General features: G+C 49.5%; 1 protein-coding gene across 27 annotated transcripts in view; it reads left to right on the top strand.

The window, feature by feature from the left end:
* The first annotated feature begins 4566 nt into the window (after positions 1-4566).
* LOC139750871 (one cut domain family member 2-like) overlaps positions 4567-20597 on the top strand; it is a 636939-nt gene continuing 620908 nt past the window's right edge. For 3 of the 27 annotated variants that reach the window (XM_071665699.1, XM_071665698.1, XM_071665696.1), the window contains exon 1: positions 4569-6658. In XM_071665699.1, coding sequence (XP_071521800.1) covers positions 4951-6658 — 1708 coding nt within the window. In that variant the 5' untranslated portion in view covers positions 4569-4950. Of the gene's footprint in view, positions 6659-20597 lie in introns of all 27 variants that reach the window. The other 24 variants (XM_071665704.1, XM_071665702.1, XM_071665701.1 and 21 more) reach the window with 15 other exon arrangements.

Here is a 20597-nt window from a genome sequence, read left to right as displayed (position 1 = left end):
TTAGAAACCCCCCACCGCACAGCCTTTAGCTCCCCACCACACAGCCTCTAGCACCTCACCACACAGCATCTAGCTCCCCACCACACAGCCTCTAGCACCTCACCACACAGCATCTAGCTCCCTACCACACAGCCTCTAGCACCTCACCACACAGCATCTAGCACCCCACCGCACAGCCTCTAAAACTCCCACCACACAGCCTTTAGAAACCCCCACTGCACTGCCTCTAGAACCCACACCACACAGCCACTGGCACCCCACCACAAAGCCTCTAGCACCCCACCACACAACCTCTAGACCCCCCACCGCACAGCCTCTAGAGCCCCCACCACACTGCCTCTAGAACCACCCACCACACTGCCTCTAGAACCACCCACCACACAGCCTCTAGAACCCCCCAACACACAGCCTCCAGAGCCCCCCACGACACAGCCCCTAGAACCCCCCCACCACATACCCACTGGAACCCTATCACAGCCACTGGCACCCACCACCACACAGCCTCTGGCACCCCTACCACACAGCCACTGACACACCAACCACACAGCTACTGGCACCCCACCACACAACCACTGGCACCCTACCACACAGCCACTGGCACCCCCACCACACAGCCACTGGCACCCCCACCACACAGCCACTGGCACCCCCACCACACAGCCACTGGCACCATCACCACACAACCACTGGCACCCCACCACACAGCTACTAGCACCCCACTATACAACCACTGGCACCCTACCACACAGCCTCTGGCTCCCCACCACACAACCACTGGCACCCCACCACACAGCTACTAGCACCCCATCACACAACCACTGGCACCCTACCACTCAGCCTCTGGCTCCCCACCACACAACCACAAGCACCCCACCACACAGCCACTAGCACCCCCACCACACAGCCACTAGCACCCCCACCACACAGCCACTAGCACCCCACCACACAGCCACTAGCACCCCACCACACAACCACTGGCACTCTACCACACAGCCTCTGGCACCCCACCACACAGCCACTAGCACCCCACCACACAGCCTCTAGCACTCCCACCACACAGCCACTAGCACCCCCACCACACAACCTCTGGCACCCCACCACACAGCCACTAGCACCCCACCACACAGCCACTAGCACCCCACCACACAGCCAATGGCACCCCCTCAAGAGAGCCATTGGCACCTCACCACACAGCCACTAGCACCCCACCACACAGCCAATGGCACCCCCTCAAGAGAGCCATTGGCACCTCACCACACAGCCACTAGCACCTCACCACACAGCCAATGGCACCCCCTCAAGAGAGCCATTGGCACCTCACCACACAGCCACTAGCACCTCACCACACAGCCAATGGCACCCCCTCAAGAGAGCCATTGGCACCCCACCACACAGCCACTAGCACCCCACCACACAGCCACTAGCACCCCACCACACAGCCAATGGCACCCCCTCAAGAGAGCCATTGGCACCTCACCACACAGCCACTAGCACCCCACCACACAGCCAATGGCACCCCCTCAAGAGAGCCATTGGCACCTCACCACACAGCCACTAGCACCTCACCACATATCCACTGGTACCCTACTACACATCCACTCACACCCAACCACACATTCACTGGCACCCCACCACACAGCCACTAGCACCTCACCACACGTCCACTGGCACCGTACAACAAAGCCACTAGCACCTCACCACAGGACCTCTGGCACCCCACCACATAGCCACTAGCATCCCACAACACAGCCAGTGTCAGCTCACCACACATCGGGACCCCCGCGGCAAATAAGCCGATAGTATTACAGAGTATAGAACACATTCTTAACCCCTTTCTTTGTGTACCAAGTCACAGTCTTGTGTCCATGACCTTGTCCCAGGACGTGGTACATATGATCTAGGGAGCACCTGGTCATGTCCGTCCCTGGTCACGTCCGTCCTCCAGGTGTTGTGGATGTTACACCGTAAACCTGGGCTTGTCGCCTTCATCATTACCCCACCGTCGGGTCACGTGAAACAGTTCCTTCCACCTCAGTGTTTGTCGCGACTGTAGACTTGCCCTGTTGACCTGTGGAGTGTCCTCGGCATGTGCAACAGGTACCAGGCCTTGTGGCATCTCCCTGCCTCAGCTACCCCTCCCTACACACACACACACACACACACACACACACACACACACAACAGCCTCATCACTGATCCCCTGTGATCTCTGTGGTGTCTGGTCGCCACTTTGGTATTTCATGCCTCTCTTAGATTGAGTTCCCCCTCTTCCTCCCTTGCTCAGACACCGCCCCGTGCCTCACTCTTTGCACTTCATTCAATTTTTGAATCAAATGCTTTCGCTCATTCTGCTTTCTCACACCCATCTGTCACGTTCGCTCTATCACATCTCCTGCTACACACCTTATTTGTTAACGTCTATTTTCTCCTCATGTTATTCCCTCTACTGTAATATCCTTCCGGTAGCTTCCTTCTTTGTTGTGATAACACACTTCATACTAAGCTCTTCCTCCTTCGTGCCACTCTCACACCGATATGACGTGACCCAGTGCCTTTTGTCACACTTCCTGTGCTGCAGTCGTGCTAGCCTTGCCACTCACACTCTTCTCATGCTAACCTCTCACTATTCTCATCCCCCTGTCACAGTCACTGCAATACTATGAGTATGACGTAGTATGAGGCGTCCCCTGTTCAGTATGACGTAGTGTGAGGCGTCCACTGTTGAGCATGACGTAGTGTGAGGCGTCCCCTGTTGAGTATGACGTGGTGTAAGGCGTCCCCTGTTGAGTATGACGTAGTATGAGGCGTCCCTTGTTGAGTGTGACGTAGTATGAGGCGTCCCCTGTTGAGTATGATGTAGTGTGAGGCGTCCCCTGTTGAGTATTACGTAGTATGAGGCGTCCCCTGTCGAGTGTGACGTAGTATGAGGTTTCCCCTATTGAGTATGACGTAGTGTGAGGCGTCCCCCGTTGAGTATGACGTAGTGTGATGCGTCCCCTGTTGAGTGTGACGTAGTGTGAGACGTCCCCTGACGAGTATGACGTCGTCTGAGACATCCTCCAATGAGTATGACTTAGTGTGAGGCGTCCTTCGTTGAGTATGACGTAGTGTGAACCGTCCACTGTTGAGTATGACATAGTAAGAGGCGTCCCGTTTTGAGTATGACGTAGTGTGAGGCTTTTCCTAGTGAGTATGACGTAGTGTGAGACGTTTCCTGGTGAGTGTGACGTAGTATGAGGCGCCCCCTGGCATATATGGCATAGCATGAGGCGAGTATGAAGTAGTATGAGGCGTCTCTTGATAAGTATGACGTAGTATGAAGCGTCTCTTGATACGCATGACGTAGTATGAGGCGTCCCATGTTAAGTATGACATACTATGAGGAGTCCGCTACCCCCAATATCCCGTCCCACGCCCACTACATCCCGTCCCCATCCCTTGCATCTCGTCTCCCATTCCAACATTCCTTCCTTACCCCAGTATCCCTTTCCCAGCCCCAGCATCCCATCCCAATAACCCATCCCCCTTCCCAGCATCCCACCCCCATCCCAATAACCCATCCCCTTCCCAGCATCCCACCCCCATCCCAATAACCCATCCTCCTTCCCAGCATCCCATCCCCAACCCAGCATCCCTTCTCCCACCCTCACCATCCCGTCCCCCAGTCCCCACCCCAATATCCCTTCCCCATCCAACCACCCCGCCCCCACCCCATCAACCCATACCCCTATCCCAGCTTCCCCTCCCTTACCCCCAGCATCCATTCCTCCACCCCATCATCCCCTGCCCCTCCCCCAGGATCCGCCTCCCCCAGCCTACCTTGCTCTGCTACCCTCACTCTCCCGTGCCCATTTTTTACCCTGGGTTTCAACCCACCCATGATCCCTTTCCCCGCCGTGCTCCCCTACCCAGCTGTGCCCCTCAGCTTGCCCAGCATCTCCCTGGAGTGTTCAGATCAGCTGTGGTGTTGGTAATTAGTTGTGAGGAGAGAGGAGAGAGAGTGCCGCAGGCGGCTGAGACTGGGGCAGGTGTGTGCTCTGGCAGAGGAGTAGCGGCACAGGTGTCTCATTGACTGGCGACGGTGAAGCGATTGACCTCCGGGCGGCGCAGTCACAGTTGCATCACCAGGTGAGCCTCTCTAGTACGACGGGTCAACGGTTTACGGTAGTTGCTGAGGCTGGTGGGGGCAGGTGGTGGTGACACTTGGGCTTCAGTATGTGCCGCTGGTGCCTGGTGGGTTGTATGTTATCATGCTTGTTGACATAAATGCTATTGATCAGACGACAGGAAGCTATCGGGTAAGACAGGTGAGATCAATAGGGCCGCGCCATGTGCTCGCCCCACGTGGGTTTGTATACATTCCGGCCCGCAGGAAAGTTGGCCGGCGGCCGAAGTCCTCCTCCAGGTCCTGGGAAGACTGCGGCTACCGACGGCGTCTCACAGCGCTGCGCCGCTCCCTGCCATCTAAACACGCCGTAGGTCCAACAATGGCAGCCCCCAACGCCACTGGAATAGTGCCTCTCATTCCAGGCCTGGAACGGCCGGGAGGTGCGATGCCGGCAGCAGTTTTCCGTCTCAGGTCTCCGTGGCGGAGTTTTAAGTGGTGCCGCTGCTGAAAGGCTGACACTGGACTTAAGAATTTGATGGCTGCTTCAACGAGTGATCGTCTGTTTGATGAATAATTCAATAGAAGTTGTTTTTTAATCATGTAAACAAAGAGAGCCTGACCGAACATCCCCGGCCGAGCTGCGTACTAGAGTGCGCACAGTGTAGCCATACAAACATGGACGTCTGTGGAAGGGCAAGTCTCGTGATTTTGTGAAATTTTAGTGACTTTACGCTTGGCCAGGGCTCCGTGGGTGCGACCAGGATCAAGATTAAGGTACTGGTGTTTGTTTGGTGTAGCCATCACGGTGTTGGAGTGAGTGAAAGTGGTGTTAAAGAGAGGAGATGAGCGAGGCCGGGGCTGGCGCGGGGGACGGGGGGGAGCGCGGCACGAGTCCGGGGCTGGGCGGGTGCGGGGCTGCGGGTCCGCCAGCTGCTGACTCGCCTGCCGCCACCACGGCCGACGCTGCCTCGCCACTCTGCTCATCGCCACCGTCCCCAACCCCAGAACCCGACGACCCATCGCCGACCCCCACGCGCGCCTCAGTCGCGCGACACGTGCCCACGCGCCCGGACCACCTCGCCCCCGCGCACCACCCGCCGCTCTCCCTCGCCACTCACCACGACAGCCCCGACCCTGACGATCCTGACGACGACCCTGACCTGCAGCCCCGGATCCTGCACACCCAGACGGTCGCTCTCCACCATCCGGAAGACGACAGCGAACTGTCGCCCTCGGCTCACGTGAACTATAAGGACGAGCCACTGAGTGTTAGTGTTGTGCACGAGGATTCCCAGTTGGACTCCCATGACTCGGGACTACTGAGTCCTAGTGAACTTTCTCCTCGGGAAGGTCAGGTTAGTGTTCCCAGCATGATTGACGCGTCGGACTTCAGATCACTCCAGCCGGAGCCCATATATCAGAACCTGTCCTCGATGAACGGCCGCATGTCGCCGCCGGGGTTTTCGCCTTCGTCAGCCAGTAGTTACGCTACGCTGACACCCTTACAGCCGCTGCCCCCCATCAGCACAGTGTCCGACAAGTTCGCCTACGGCCACACGGGGAATGTGTCGGGCAGCTTCACGGTGATGCAGAACAACGGGCTGGGCAACATGCTCTCCATGGGCTCGCCTTACCAGTATGACAAACTCTCGATGTCGCCGCCACACTATACCTCCAACAATGGCTTGGGTATCAACCTGGGCCACCAACACTCACCTCTCTCGCCACACTCCTACCAGAATGGCTTGGCGTCCCCTCAGAAGTCCCTCAGCCCCAATGGTTACGACTCTCCGTACACTCGCCAGGACATGAGCCGCACTACCCTGGCAGCGCCACAGTCACCTACTCTTTCACCTCCAGTGTCTCTGCACTCACCACCACAAGCTTTCTCAAACTTCAGCGCGGCGCCCACGCCCACACTCACGACTACGTCCCTCAACATGAACGGGCTGTCGGGGAGCAGCGGGCTGGGCTCGCTCTCCCCTCAGGCAGTGTCCCCACACAGTCCTAACTACAGCCCACATCACCACCTGCAAGTGCCGCCGTCGCCGCCACCCATAAAGCAGGAACCCACCTTGCACAGTGCCAGTCTGGGCTGCCAGCTAGCCAACATGACGCCCACCATGCCCACCACCATTTCGCAGAGTCCCCCACACGCCCACATGGCCGTAACTATGGCCCAGCAAGCTATGGTACCGACAGCCCCCATGTCGGTGGCGACAGCTTCTGTCGGGGGATCTCAGGTGCCCATGAAGACGACGCAGATGGCCACTACGAGTGCGGGCAGCGTGGGCGCGGGAGCGGGTGAGGTCGAGGAGATCAACACCAAAGAACTGGCCCAACGTATTTCGGCTGAGCTCAAGAGGTACTCGATCCCACAAGCTATCTTCGCCCAGCGTGTTCTCTGTCGCTCTCAGGGCACGCTTTCAGACCTGCTCAGGAACCCTAAGCCCTGGTCCAAGCTCAAGTCTGGCCGCGAGACCTTCCGGCGCATGTGGAAGTGGCTGCAGGAACCAGAGTTCCAGCGAATGTCAGCCCTCAGATTAGCAGGTAAGTCTGAAAAAATTACGTGGTGTATTAAATTACTTTCCCTCGGTTACCATCGCTTTCCCTGGTGCCGACCATAACGACCTACTGTCTCGGGGACATGAAATGTAATCATTGCAGTTTGTTATCAGAGATGTACAGAATAAATGAATAACTCGTAAGTCCGTATGTGGAGGACATAACGAGGAAGGGGTGGAGGGGTTATGATGTGGGTATATGGGGCGTCAGATCGTGTTTGATAGGATCCAGCGACCCAGCAGACTAATAGGGTGGCGTCAGTCCTGACACATCCCCATCCCAACCGTCGTAATGAAACTCTCTAGTGGTGTACTATGCAGTCGTCCGCTGAGCAGCCCAGCATGTGACGCACGCTGTCTCTATATTGCATGAAGATCCTGCCTACTGCCTCACCTGTCGCCTCCTCGCTGTCTCCCACTGTAGAAGCCTTACGCTTTTATCGCAATTATACGTCGCCAGCGACGGCAGTGCACATATGTGCTCTTCCATTCTCGGGTATTTAAACACTGACGGGAGACCTGTTGAAAAGTATATTCCGTAAATAATCCAGGATCACAAGTACTTGTGTGAGGGCAGCCAGGCACCAGCTGTGGGTCAGGCTGGTGACACTGCAACACCAACTCAAACCGTCGTGTTTTCGGTGCAGGTGAGAGGCACCCGGGTGAGGCAACACATGCCAGCAATACGACGTGAGGTCGGCCCACCACCCTACCTGCCTGAGGCCAGCAGCAGCTGCCCTCCCCCACCACGCCAACAATGTACTGATATTTATATATTTTGGTGAGGTTTGGGTTATTCAGACCACACGTTTTGATGTGTTTTTTTTTCCCATGATTAATGATAGACGAAAATTATCTCGCGAAATTGGCGATGTTGCCGGTGTTATATTGTGTATCGTGAGGCAACCTGGTGATTCATGGGGAGACTTCTTGCTTCACAAGCACCGGGGGTTGTAATGTTGGGTGTGTATGTGTATGTTGGTGGGGTTGTGAGTGCAGGGTAGGAGGTGTATTTTGCCGTAACCCGAGTAATGTAATATTTTGTTGATGATTGGTGTGTGTGTGTGTGTGTGTGTGTGTGTGTGTGTGTGTGTGTGTGGTGTGTGTGCGAGAGTCCCGGGGGGCGTCTGACGGCGCGGCACGCGACCTGCCGCCCCCGCCACCACCACCACCACCACCACGCTGCCGCCGCTCGCCTCCAACCCTCGCCACCACTTTGCTTGCTACTTTCACGTCCGTCCAGGCATAAATCACGCATTGTTCTATATCTATTATGTAATTTAGTACACACCGTGTAAAGTGCTGTAGTTATGGTACATACACACATACACACACACAAACACACACATACAGCAAGCTCTTGCCTTACTACGCACGGCTTCAATCCAACCCTTTTTTTAACGTAAAGTTTGTGGACGAGGCGAGCGGAGGGCGTCCCGGCCCAGCGCGCGGACGGCGGGGCCTGCCTGAGACGCGAACCTCGCGCCTCAATGTCACATTCACGCAAAGTTAAACCTCAAAATGTCACAGTTCCCGCAAACTGTCTGCATAACGGAAAAATGATACAAGTGACGGAGCTAATTGCCTTCATGATGGAACTCATTCTCTTAGAAGCCTTCCTGAATGTCCCGGGGAACACCTCTTGCTGAAGTCCGTAGCTATCAATGTCGGTCAAGTCCAGTAGTGCCGTGAGTGTGGGTGAGGCCCGTGGCCGCGAGTGTTGGTGAGGTTGGCAGTCGTGAGTTCCGGTCAAGTCTAGCGTCGTGAGTTTCGATGAGGTTTGCGGTTGTGAGTAACGGTGAGGTTCGCGGTTGAGTAGCGGTGAGGTTCGCGGCTCTGAGTGTTGGTGAAGTTCGCAGCCTTAATTGTCACTATGGTCCGCGACCGTGAATGTCGGTGAGGACGGCGACCGTGAGTGTCGGTGAGGACGGCGACCGTGAGTTTCGGTGAGGACGGCGACCGTGAGTGTCGGTGAGGACGGCGGCCGTGAGTTTCGGTGAGGACGGCGTCCGTGAGTGTCGGTGAGGACGGCGTCCGTGAGTGTCGGTGAGAACGGCGTCCATGAGTGTCGGTGAGGGCGGCGGCCGTGAGTGTCGGTGAGGACGGCGGCCGTGAGTGTCGGCGAGGACGACGACCGTGAGTGTCGGTGAGGACGGCGACCGTGAGTGTCGGTGAGGACGGCGGCCGTGAGTTTCGGTGAGGACGGCGGCCGTGAGTGTCGGTGAGGACGGCGGCCGTGAGTGTCGGTGAGGACGGCGGCCGTGAGTGTCGGTGAGGAGGGCGACCGTGAGTGTCGGTGAGGACGGCGGCCGTGAGTGTCGGTGAGGACGGCGGCCGTGAGTGTCGGGGAGGACGGCGGCCGTGAGTGTCGGTGAGGACGGCGTCCGTGAGTGTCGGTGAGGAGGGCGACCATGAGTGTCGGTCAGGACGGGGGTGGTACACCACCTCATGACTGGCTGGGGAAACAGTGTTCACCGACGGGTTTTTGCAGCTCGGGTTATGAATACGGCATTAGCGGCCGGTGCCCCTAACGGGCGGCGCTCCTGACGGGCGGTGTCTCTGACGCGGGCAGTGCTTCTGACGCGGACGGTACTCCTGACAAGGGTGGTGCTCCTGACGAACAGTGCCCCTGACGCAGGGTATTCTCCTGAAGTGGGCGGCGCTGCTGACAATGATGGTGCTTTTAACGTGAACGGTGCTCCTGACGTGAGCGGTGCTCCATACGCGAACGGCGCTCCGCGCTCCGGAGGCGGGTGGCGCTACGGTCGCGGGCGGTGTTCTTGACGCGGGCGGCTCGGCACCAGCCTCCTCACCTCTGGTGTTTCAGGATAGTATTTTGATACGTGAAGAATGCAATCCTCACTACCGCTCACATACTTCTCTCTGGAGCTAAGAGAGAGGTAATACCACAAGGAAACGGAAAATACGAAAAGTCAAGCACTTTAGTATAATTACATTGTCAAGACTTGACAGTGTAATAACACGAAAGCGCTTGAATCCGTATTTTCCGTTTCCTTGTTTTACCTCCATCTTATTATTGTATACTCGCTGCTTGCGTACTTTTTGACTTCATATATATATATATATATATATATATATATATATATATATATATATATATATATATATATATATATATTCCATTATCCCTTGTATGAAGGTGCGCTCCACGAGGGAGCGAGTTACTTGGGGGCGGGAAAAGAAAGTTCTCGTCGAAGACGCTATAGACTGTTTCGGTTCGCTGTTAACCCACTTGCGAGCGGAGTCTCAACTGCCTGGCCGACGTGGTGTGTCTACGTTTTAGTAATGATAATAATGATAAGGGCTTACTGAAATTCACCTCAGTGAAAGAATGAAAATACAGAAAATTACATGTACCGGTAAATAGGGGGCAATAAAGGTGGGTGTTAAACAGATAGTGTATGTACAAGTACGAAGGTGGAGTGGCTTAGTGCTGAAGTGTCGGGTGAGGTCCAGGGAGTGTCAGCAGCACCAGAGTCTACCAACTTTTGAAAGGTGTTGCGGGGAAGACCGGCGTGTAAGCTTGTCCTTTTCTGCGCATTATGTATATATATATATATATATATATATATATATATATATATATATATATATATATATATATATATATATTCTCCTTTACCTTTTTTATGTGATCGTAAAGAAAAGTCTAGCGTCCGACTTCACTAAGTTTGTGGTCGTGGAAGTGAGAAGGACCACAGGCCCCGCTACCCGCGTGACCCGCAGCGGGCGTGACACTGTGATGGGACGCTGGTTGGGTTCGGGAGGACGGATGTTCTTTCTCCTTCAGTATATTACCCTAGATTCATATATTTATGCTTATATGCAGATAGGATAGTAAAGCAGAAGCCTTCCTGGCAGGCAGTAAAGCAGCAGCTATGAAGGAACACCATGCAGTATAGAGAGAATATACTGACATGGAAATTTTACTGGAAAAGACGTATGGAAAATACATTCTGATGCAACTGCAACCGTCATGTGATCTTGGGAAGAAGGAAGGATATTAGCAGCTAACCCTCACAGAAAACGGTTGAAATACGTGCAAATGATAATCTGGAACGAGATTATTCACTAAAAGTTAATCCAAGTGAAGTATTTGTCTGGCTGTGTATTAAATGTGATGATAGTCTTATTCTTGAAATATCTGACGATGGTTTTGTATTATGATCTTTAACGCCGAAAAAAAAAAAAAAAACGCTTGCCCGTGTTTGTGTTACATCTCCCTCCAGACTTCAGTGTCTCATCTCTATTAATTATGTCTATGAAAAAATATATAATGATGAGGTATTTTCAAAACTGTCACAAGCACTCCAAATGCGCAATTCTTATGAGGAGTAATTGTAAATCTCCAGGTCTTTCTACAGATAGTTAATTTCCGAGGGAGGTGGCAGGATGGCGGACCCGCTACCGAACAATTTATGCAAACCGCTGAAGGAACCACATCGTACTTTCTTCATATTTGCTCTCCTGAGTCGCGACACTCGGGTCCGTCGTTGTGAAAATCGGTCTTTGTTCCTTTGAAAAATCACAAACCACAAAGTGGAATACGACTTTGTTAAGCGGGACGTATTTAGTAAAAGTAACATCGTTCTGCTAAACACAGCCACTCGCTTACCATGAGTTGACTTTTCTATAGGCTTGACATGCCATACCCCTACCTAACTATACTGTGTCTGTGTGCTATATTTGTGTGTATCATATACTGTACAGTGACTGTGTGCTATATTTGTGTGTATCATATACTATAAAGTGACTGTGTGCTATATTTGTGTGTATCATATACCCAAGATGGTGTTAGTTTAGCGTAGCTTTTGCCACGATCACTGGTTAATTTATGGTGGCGGCCTCTATGTTTATCCTGTGAGCGGCGGTAGCGCAAATGGATTAACAGGTCACAAAGGGTCTTTGTCAGACCCCAGTGGCCAGATAATTGCACTATTAGATGTTGCAAAGTTGGTTTATTACATAAGCTTACAGTATTTTCATATTGTAAGATCATTTACGAGGGATAAAAAAAAGGATTCAATCTCAGAATTTCTGGCATCCTATTTGCAGAGGTTTGCCATTTCTTAAGTGTTTTTTTGGCACTGTCCCTGAAAGGTTCTATTTCTTTAAAAACTAGGACAGTTTTCTAATGTTTGTACATAACTCTGTCTACACACTTTACAATTCCCATGATTAACATCTCCAAAAATAGGTTTAAGTGCCAGTAGTACCTAAGCCTAGCTCCGATCTAGGAGTGAGAACATCATGGTCTAGACAAGTGATCTTGATACATTCTCGACTTCTTTGTACTCGTGTTGTACCCAATGTGGGCCAATGTGTTCTGGGTTATACACGGGTCATCCCTCGGGTACGCTGTGAAGCCAGCGCCGCCTGGAGCAGACGCTGGCCGTTCGACGCATTGTGTAGCCAAGATACCAATGTAGTGGGACGGACACAAGCCGTCCCAGGACACACAGTGAGCCTAGATAGTGTAGCCAGCATGTACTGAGACCGACATTGACCGTCCCAAGACACACTTGTGGCAAAGATAGTGTAACCAGTGTGTTCATTGGCTCAGACACGAGACACACTATATCCAGAATAACACACTAAGATTACAGTGAATATTGTAACCAAGATAGTGTAGACAGCATGTACTGAAACAGTCACAGGCCGTCCCACGACACACAGTGTAGCCAAGATAATATAGCTGGTATGTCCTCGCTCAGACACAGAACACACTGTACCCCGAATAACACAATAAAATTCCAATAAATATTGATTGTTATACAAGGTAAAGGCAAACCTTAGGAACATGAAGGATGGTTCACAATATACGTGTGTGTGTGTGTGTGTATATATATATATATATATATATATATATATATATATATATATATATATATATATAACATTTATTCATTTATTTATTCATCTATTTGTGTGTCTGTATGCGTGTGTGCGTTATTAAGATATAACCTTAGAACCCCTTTTGCAGGGCCCTGCAGCTTCGAGGCTGCACTCCATATAGGAGCAAGAAAATGACGGACTCTAATTGCAAGAAGGTCCATGACAAGACTTTACTCCTTTTCATCTGTTGCCATCGATATAGCCTTTGCCAAAGATGACTAATTTTCCGCGCGGTAACCACTAGTGCTTGCAGGGCCAGCGAAAAGTTGTCTACTTTTGTGAGACTGTTACATTCAACGAACGGAAAGAGGTAGTCTCGTTAAGGACCTTATTGCTCGAAAGAAGTCCATCATTTCCCTATTCCTTTAAGGAGTGCAACCTCAAAGCTGTAAGAGCCTCATAAAAAGAGGCCCAGGAGTTGTATGATAACAATGATATCTAAAATTTCAGTTTATTGGTACATCGAAACTAACTTTAGAAAATGACTAACTTTGTCTTGAAATCACTGGTTAATGTGTGTGGAAAATTTATTAAGGTTGGAGGAGTGTGATTGAGATCAGTAATTTTCCTTCAACAATAATACATATGTTTATAGTGGGGAGGTCTATGAGAATCGGGGAAAACGTAGAGGTTTATTAAAATAAAAGTATGTGAAATACATCTAAAAATCAACAAAACGTATGATAACCTCACCTAACTTCTCCAGCCAGTGAAATCTATCCTAATTTTCAATAATATAGTCGAAATATACCAGCGATATTGTCCTCTGCTCCTTCCCGCCACATGGTAAGAATGTGCGCTGGAACTCGTTTGTTTACGTTTGAAGGCAATGGAACTGACACAGCACACAAACCTCCCAGCGACTGAATATAAACACGAGACCATAAAGATCAAAAATTTTTCAAACAACATCGTATATATGGTAAATCCCGGCTGCCAAGGTGAATTAGGTGAGATTTTCATTGGTTCTGTTGTTCGTTAGTTACGTCTGTTGCTCTGGTAGTTGTGTCTGTTGTTCCGTTAGTTACGTCTGTTGCTCTGGTAGTTGTGTCTGTTGTTCGTTAGTTACGTCTGTTGCTCTGGTTAGTTGTGTCTGTTGTTCCGTTAGTTACGTCTGTTAAACTCGCAGTTGTGTCTGTTGTTCCGTTAGTTACGTCTGTTGTACTGGCAGTTGTGTCTGTTGTTCCGTAGTTACGTCTGTTGCTCTGGTTAGTTGTGTCTGTTGTTCGTTAGTTACGTCTGTTGTACTGGCAGTTGTGTCTGTTGTTCGTTAGTTACGTCTGTTAAACTCGCAGTTGTGTCTGTTGTTCGTTAGTTACGTCTGTTGCTCTGGTAGTTGTGTCTGTTGTTCCGTTAGTTACGTCTGTTGTACTGGCAGTTGTGTCTGTTGTTCGTTAGTTACGTCTGTTAAACTCGCAGTTGTGTCTGTTGTTCCGTTAGTTACGTCTGTTAAACTCGCAGTTGTGTCTGTTGTTCCGTAGTTACGTCTGCTGGTCTGGTAGTTGTGTCTGTTGTTCGTTAGTTACGTCTGCTGGTCTGGTAGTTGTGTCTGTTGTTCCGTAGTTACGTCTGTTGTACTGGCAGTTGTGTCTGTTGTTCGTTAGTTACGTCTGCTGGTCTGGTAGTTGTGTTGTTGTTCCGTTAGTTACGTCTGTTGTACTGGCAGTTGTGTCTGTTGTTCCGTAGTTACGTCTGTTGTACTGGCAGTTGTGTCTGTTGTTCCGTAGTTACGTCTGTTGTACTGCAGTTGTGTCTGTTGTTCCGTAGTTACGTCTGTTGTACTGGCAGTTGTGTCTGTTGTTCGTTAGTTACGTCTGTTGTACTGGCAGTTGTGTCTGTTGTTCCGTTAGTTACGTCTGTTGTACTGCAGTTGTGTCTGTTGTTCCGTTAGTTACGTCTGTTGTACTGGCAGTTGTGTCTGTTGTTCCGTAGTTACGTCTGTTGCTCTGGTAGTTGTGTCTGTTGTTCGTTAGTTACGTCTGTTAAACTCGCAGTTGTGTCTGTTGTTCGTTAGTTACGTCTGTTGTACTGGCAGTTGTGTCTGTTGTTCGTTAGTTACGTCTGTTAAACTCGCAGTTGTGTCTGTTGTTCGTTAGTTACGTCTGTTGTACTGGCAGTTGTGTCTGTTGTTCGTTAGTTACGTCTGTTAAACTCGCAGTTGTGTCTGTTGTTCCGTTAGTTACGTCTGTTGCTCTGGTAGTTGTGTCTGTTGTTCGTTAGTTACGTCTGTTGCTCTGGTAGTTGTGTCTGTTGTTCGTTAGTTACGTCTGTTGTACTGGCAGTTGTGTCTGTTGTTCCGTAGTTACGTCTGTTGCTCTGGTAGTTGTGTCTGTTGTTCCGTTAGTTACGTCTGTTGCTCTGGTAGTTGTGTCTGTTGTTCCGTAGTTACGTCTGTTGCTCTGGTAGTTGTGTCTGTTGTTCCGTTAGTTACGTCTGTTAAACTCGCAGTTGTGTCTGTTGTTCGTTAGTTACGTCTGTTGCTCTGGTAGTTGTGTCTGTTGTTCCGTTAGTTACGTCTGTTGTACTGGCAGTTGTGTCTGTTGTTCGTTAGTTACGTCTGTTAAACTCGCAGTTGTGTCTGTTGTTCGTTAGTTACGTCTGTTGCTCTGGTAGTTGTGTCTGTTGTTCGTTAGTTACGTCTGTTGTACTGCAGTTGTGTCTGTTGTTCGTTAGTTACGTCTGTTGTACTGGCAGTTGTGTCTGTTGTTCCGTTAGTTACGTCTGTTAAACTCGCAGTTGTGTCTGTTGTTCCGTTAGTTACGTCTGTTAAACTCGCAGTTGTGTCTGTTGTTCGTTAGTTACGTCTGTTGTACTGCAGTTGTGTCTGTTGTTCGTTAGTTACGTCTGTTGCTCTGGTAGTTGTGTCTGTTGTTCGTTAGTTACGTCTGTTGTACTGGCAGTTGTGTCTGTTGTTCCGTTAGTTACGTCTGTTAAACTCGCAGTTGTGTCTGTTGTTCCGTAGTTACGTCTGCTGGTCTGGTAGTTGTGTCTGTTGTTCCGTAGTTACGTCTGTTGCTCTGGTAGTTGTGTCTGTTGTTCGTTAGTTACGTCTGTTGCTCTGGTAGTTGTGTCTGTTGTTCGTTAGTTACGTCTGTTAAACTCGCAGTTGTGTCTGTTGTTCGTTAGTTACGTCTGTTAAACTCGCAGTTGTGTCTGTTGTTCCGTTAGTTACGTCTGTTAAACTCGCAGTTGTGTCTGTTGTTCCGTTAGTTACGTCTGTTGCTCTGGTAGTTGTGTCTGTTGTTCCGTTAGTTACGTCTGTTAAACTCGCAGTTGTGTCTGTTGTTCGTTAGTTACGTCTGTTGTACTGGCAGTTGTGTCTGTTGTTCGTTAGTTACGTCTGCTGGTCTGGTAGTTGTGTCTGTTGTTCGTTAGTTACGTCTGTTGTACTGGCAGTTGTGTCTGTTGTTCCGTAGTTACGTCTGCTGGTCTGGTAGTTGTGTCTGTTGTTCGTTAGTTACGTCTGTTGCTCTGGTAGTTGTGTCTGTTGTTCCGTAGTTACGTCTGTTGTACTGGCAGTTGTGTCTGTTGTTCCGTTAGTTACGTCTGTTAAACTCGCAGTTGTGTCTGTTGTTCCGTTAGTTACGTCTGTTAAACTCGCAGTTGTGTCTGTTGTTCCGTAGTTACGTCTGTTGTACTGGCAGTTGTGTCTGTTGTTCCGTAGTTACGTCTGCTGGTCTGGTAGTTGTGTCTGTTGTTCCGTAGTTACGTCTGTTGCTCTGGTTAGTTGTGTCTGTTGTTCCGTTAGTTACGTCTGTTGCTCTGGCAGTTGTGTCTGTTGTTCGTTAGTTACGTCTGTTGTACTGCAGTTGTGTCTGTTGTTCGTTAGTTACGTCTGTTGCTCTGGTAGTTGTGTCTGTTGTTCCGTTAGTTACGTCTGTTGCTCTGGTAGTTGTGTCTGTTGTTCCGTTAGTTACGTCTGTTGTACTGGCAGTTGTGTCTGTTGTTCCGTAGTTACGTCTGTTGTACTGGCAGTTGTGTCTGTTGTTCGTTAGTTACGTCTGTTGTACTGGCAGTTGTGTCTGTTGTTCGTTAGTTACGTCTGTTGCTCTGGTAGTTGTGTCTGTTGTTCCTTTAGTTACGTCTGCTGGTCTGGTAGTTGTGTCTGTTGTTCCGTAGTTACGTCTGTTGTACTGCAGTTGTGTCTGTTGTTCCGTAGTTACGTCTGTTGTACTGGCAGTTGTGTCTGTTGTTCCGTTAGTTACGTCTGTTAAACTCGCAGTTGTGTCTGTTGTTCCGTTAGTTACGTCTGTTAAACTCGCAGTTGTGTCTGTTGTTCCGTTAGTTACGTCTGTTGTACTGCAGTTGTGTCTGTTGTTCCGTTAGTTACGTCTGTTGTACTGCAGTTGTGTCTGTTGTTCCGTTAGTTACGTCTGTTGTACTGGCAGTTGTGTCTGTTGTTCCGTAGTTACGTCTGTTGCTCTGGTAGTTGTGTCTGTTGTTCCGTAGTTACGTCTGTTGTACTGCAGTTGTGTCTGTTGTTCCGTAGTTACGTCTGTTGCTCTGGTAGTTGTGTCTGTTGTTCCGTTAGTTACGTCTGTTGTACTGCAGTTGTGTCTGTTGTTCCGTTAGTTACGTCTGCTGGTCTGGTAGTTGTGTCTGTTGTTCGTTAGTTACGTCTGTTGTACTGGCAGTTGTGTCTGTTGTTCGTTAGTTACGTCTGTTAAACTCGCAGTTGTGTCTGTTGTTCCGTAGTTACGTCTGTTGTACTGGCAGTTGTGTCTGTTGTTCGTTAGTTACGTCTGTTGCTCTGGTAGTTGTGTCTGTTGTTCGTTAGTTACGTCTGTTGCTCTGGTAGTTGTGTCTGTTGTTCCGTAGTTACGTCTGTTGCTCTGGTAGTTGTGTCTGTTGTTCCGTAGTTACGTCTGTTGCTCTGGTAGTTGTGTCTGTTGTTCCGTTAGTTACGTCTGCTGGTCTGGTAGTTGTGTCTGTTGTTCCGTTAGTTACGTCTGTTAAACTCGCAGTTGTGTCTGTTGTTCGTTAGTTACGTCTGTTAAACTCGCAGTTGTGTCTGTTGTTCGTTAGTTACGTCTGTTGTACTGGCAGTTGTGTCTGTTGTTCGTTAGTTACGTCTGTTGCTCTGGTAGTTGTGTCTGTTGTTCCGTTAGTTACGTCTGTTGCTCTGGTAGTTGTGTCTGTTGTTCCGTTAGTTACGTCTGTTAAACTCGCAGTTGTGTCTGTTGTTCCGTTAGTTACGTCTGTTAAACTCGCAGTTGTGTCTGTTGTTCCGTTAGTTACGTCTGTTGCTCTGGTTAGTTGTGTCTGTTGTTCCGTAGTTACGTCTGTTGCTCTGGTAGTTGTGTCTGTTGTTCCGTTAGTTACGTCTGTTGCTCTGGTAGTTGTGTCTGTTGTTCCGTTAGTTACGTCTGTTGTACTGGCAGTTGTGTCTGTTGTTCGTTAGTTACGTCTGTTGCTCTGGTTAGTTGTGTCTGTTGTTCCGTTAGTTACGTCTGTTAAACTCGCAGTTGTGTCTGTTGTTCCGTAGTTACGTCTGTTGTACTGCAGTTGTGTCTGTTGTTCCGTAGTTACGTCTGTTGTACTGGCAGTTGTGTCTGTTGTTCCGTTAGTTACGTCTGTTGCTCTGGTAGTTGTGTCTGTTGTTCCGTTAGTTACGTCTGTTGTACTGGCAGTTGTGTCTGTTGTTCCGTAGTTACGTCTGTTGCTCTGGTTAGTTGTGTCTGTTGTTCGTTAGTTACGTCTGTTGTACTGGCAGTTGTGTCTGTTGTTCGTTAGTTACGTCTGTTGTACTGGCAGTTGTGTCTGTTGTTCCGTTAGTTACGTCTGTTAAACTCGCAGTTGTGTCTGTTGTTCCGTTAGTTACGTCTGTTAAACTCGCAGTTGTGTCTGTTGTTCCGTTAGTTACGTCTGTTAAACTCGCAGTTGTGTCTGTTGTTCCGTAGTTACGTCTGCTGGTCTGGTAGTTGTGTCTGTTGTTCCGTTAGTTACGTCTGTTGTACTGCAGTTGTGTCTGTTGTTCCGTTAGTTACGTCTGCTGGTCTGGTAGTTGTGTCTGTTGTTCCGTAGTTACGTCTGCTGGTCTGGTAGTTGTGTCTGTTGTTCGTTAGTTACGTCTGCTGGTCTGGTAGTTGTGTCTGTTGTTCCGTTAGTTAGTCTGCTGGTCTGGTAGTTGTGTCTGTTGTTCGTTAGTTACGTCTGCTGGTCTGGTAGTTGTGTCTGTTGTTCGTTAGTTACGTCTGCTGGTCTGGTAGTTGTGTCTGTTGTTCCGTTAGTTACGTCTGCTGGTCTGGTAGTTGTGTCTGTTGTTCCGTAGTTACGTCTGCTGGTCTGGTAGTTGTGTCTGTTGTTCGTTAGTTACGTCTGTTGTACTGGCAGTTGTGTCTGTTGTTCGTTAGTTACGTCTGTTGTACTGGCAGTTGTGTCTGTTGTTCCGTAGTTACGTCTGCTGGTCTGGTAGTTGTGTCTGTTGTTCGTTAGTTACGTCTGCTGGTCTGGTAGTTGTGTCTGTTGTTCGTTAGTTACGTCTGTTGTACTGCAGTTGTGTCTGTTGTTCGTTAGTTACGTCTGCTGGTCTGGTAGTTGTGTCTGTTGTTCCGTTAGTTACGTCTGTTGCTCTGGTAGTTGTGTCTGTTGTTCCGTTAGTTACGTCTGTTAAACTCGCAGTTGTGTCTGTTGTTCGTTAGTTACGTCTGTTGTACTGGCAGTTGTGTCTGTTGTTCCGTTAGTTACGTCTGCTGTCTGGTAGTTGTGTCTGTTGTTCGTTAGTTACGTCTGTTAAACTCGCAGTTGTGTCTGTTGTTCCGTTAGTTACGTCTGTTGCTCTGGTAGTTGTGTCTGTTGTTCCGTTAGTTACGTCTGTTGTACTGGCAGTTGTGTCTGTTGTTCCGTTAGTTACGTCTGTTGTACTGCAGTTGTGTCTGTTGTTCCGTTAGTTACGTCTGTTGTACTGCAGTTGTGTCTGTTGTTCGTTAGTTACGTCTGTTAAACTCGCAGTTGTGTCTGTTGTTCCGTTAGTTACGTCTGTTGTACTGGCAGTTGTGTCTGTTGTTCCGTTAGTTACGTCTGTTGTACTGCAGTTGTGTCTGTTGTTCCGTTAGTTACGTCTGCTGGTCTGGTAGTTGTGTCTGTTGTTCCGTTAGTTACGTCTGTTGTACTGCAGTTGTGTCTGTTGTTCCGTTAGTTACGTCTGTTAAACTCGCAGTTGTGTCTGTTGTTCCGTAGTTACGTCTGTTGTACTGCAGTTGTGTCTGTTGTTCCGTTAGTTACGTCTGTTAAACTCGCAGTTGTGTCTGTTGTTCCGTTAGTTACGTCTGTTAAACTCGCAGTTGTGTCTGTTGTTCGTTAGTTACGTCTGTTAAACTCGCAGTTGTGTCTGTTGTTCCGTAGTTACGTCTGTTGTACTGGCAGTTGTGTCTGTTGTTCGTTAGTTACGTCTGTTAAACTCGCAGTTGTGTCTGTTGTTCGTTAGTTACGTCTGTTGCTCTGGTAGTTGTGTCTGTTGTTCGTTAGTTACGTCTGTTGTACTGGCAGTTGTGTCTGTTGTTCCGTTAGTTACGTCTGTTAAACTCGCAGTTGTGTCTGTTGTTCCGTTAGTTACGTCTGTTAAACTCGCAGTTGTGTCTGTTGTTCGTTAGTTACGTCTGTTAAACTCGCAGTTGTGTCTGTTGTTCCGTTAGTTACGTCTGTTAAACTCGCAGTTGTGTCTGTTGTTCGTTAGTTACGTCTGTTAAACTCGCAGTTGTGTCTGTTGTTCCGTTAGTTACGTCTGTTAAACTCGCAGTTGTGTCTGTTGTTCGTTAGTTACGTCTGTTAAACTCGCAGTTGTGTCTGTTGTTCCGTAGTTACGTCTGCTGGTCTGGTAGTTGTGTCTGTTGTTCGTTAGTTACGTCTGTTGTACTGCAGTTGTGTCTGTTGTTCCGTTAGTTACGTCTGTTAAACTCGCAGTTGTGTCTGTTGTTCCGTTAGTTACGTCTGTTAAACTCGCAGTTGTGTCTGTTGTTCGTTAGTTACGTCTGTTGTACTGGCAGTTGTGTCTGTTGTTCCGTTAGTTA

The sequence above is a fragment of the Panulirus ornatus genome, chromosome 10, assembly GCF_036320965.1.
Source record: "Panulirus ornatus isolate Po-2019 chromosome 10, ASM3632096v1, whole genome shotgun sequence".
Taxonomy (NCBI): Eukaryota; Metazoa; Arthropoda; class Malacostraca; order Decapoda; family Palinuridae; genus Panulirus; species Panulirus ornatus.
The sequence above is the reverse complement of the archived record's forward strand: the minus strand, read 5'-3'. Positions and strand labels throughout refer to the sequence as shown.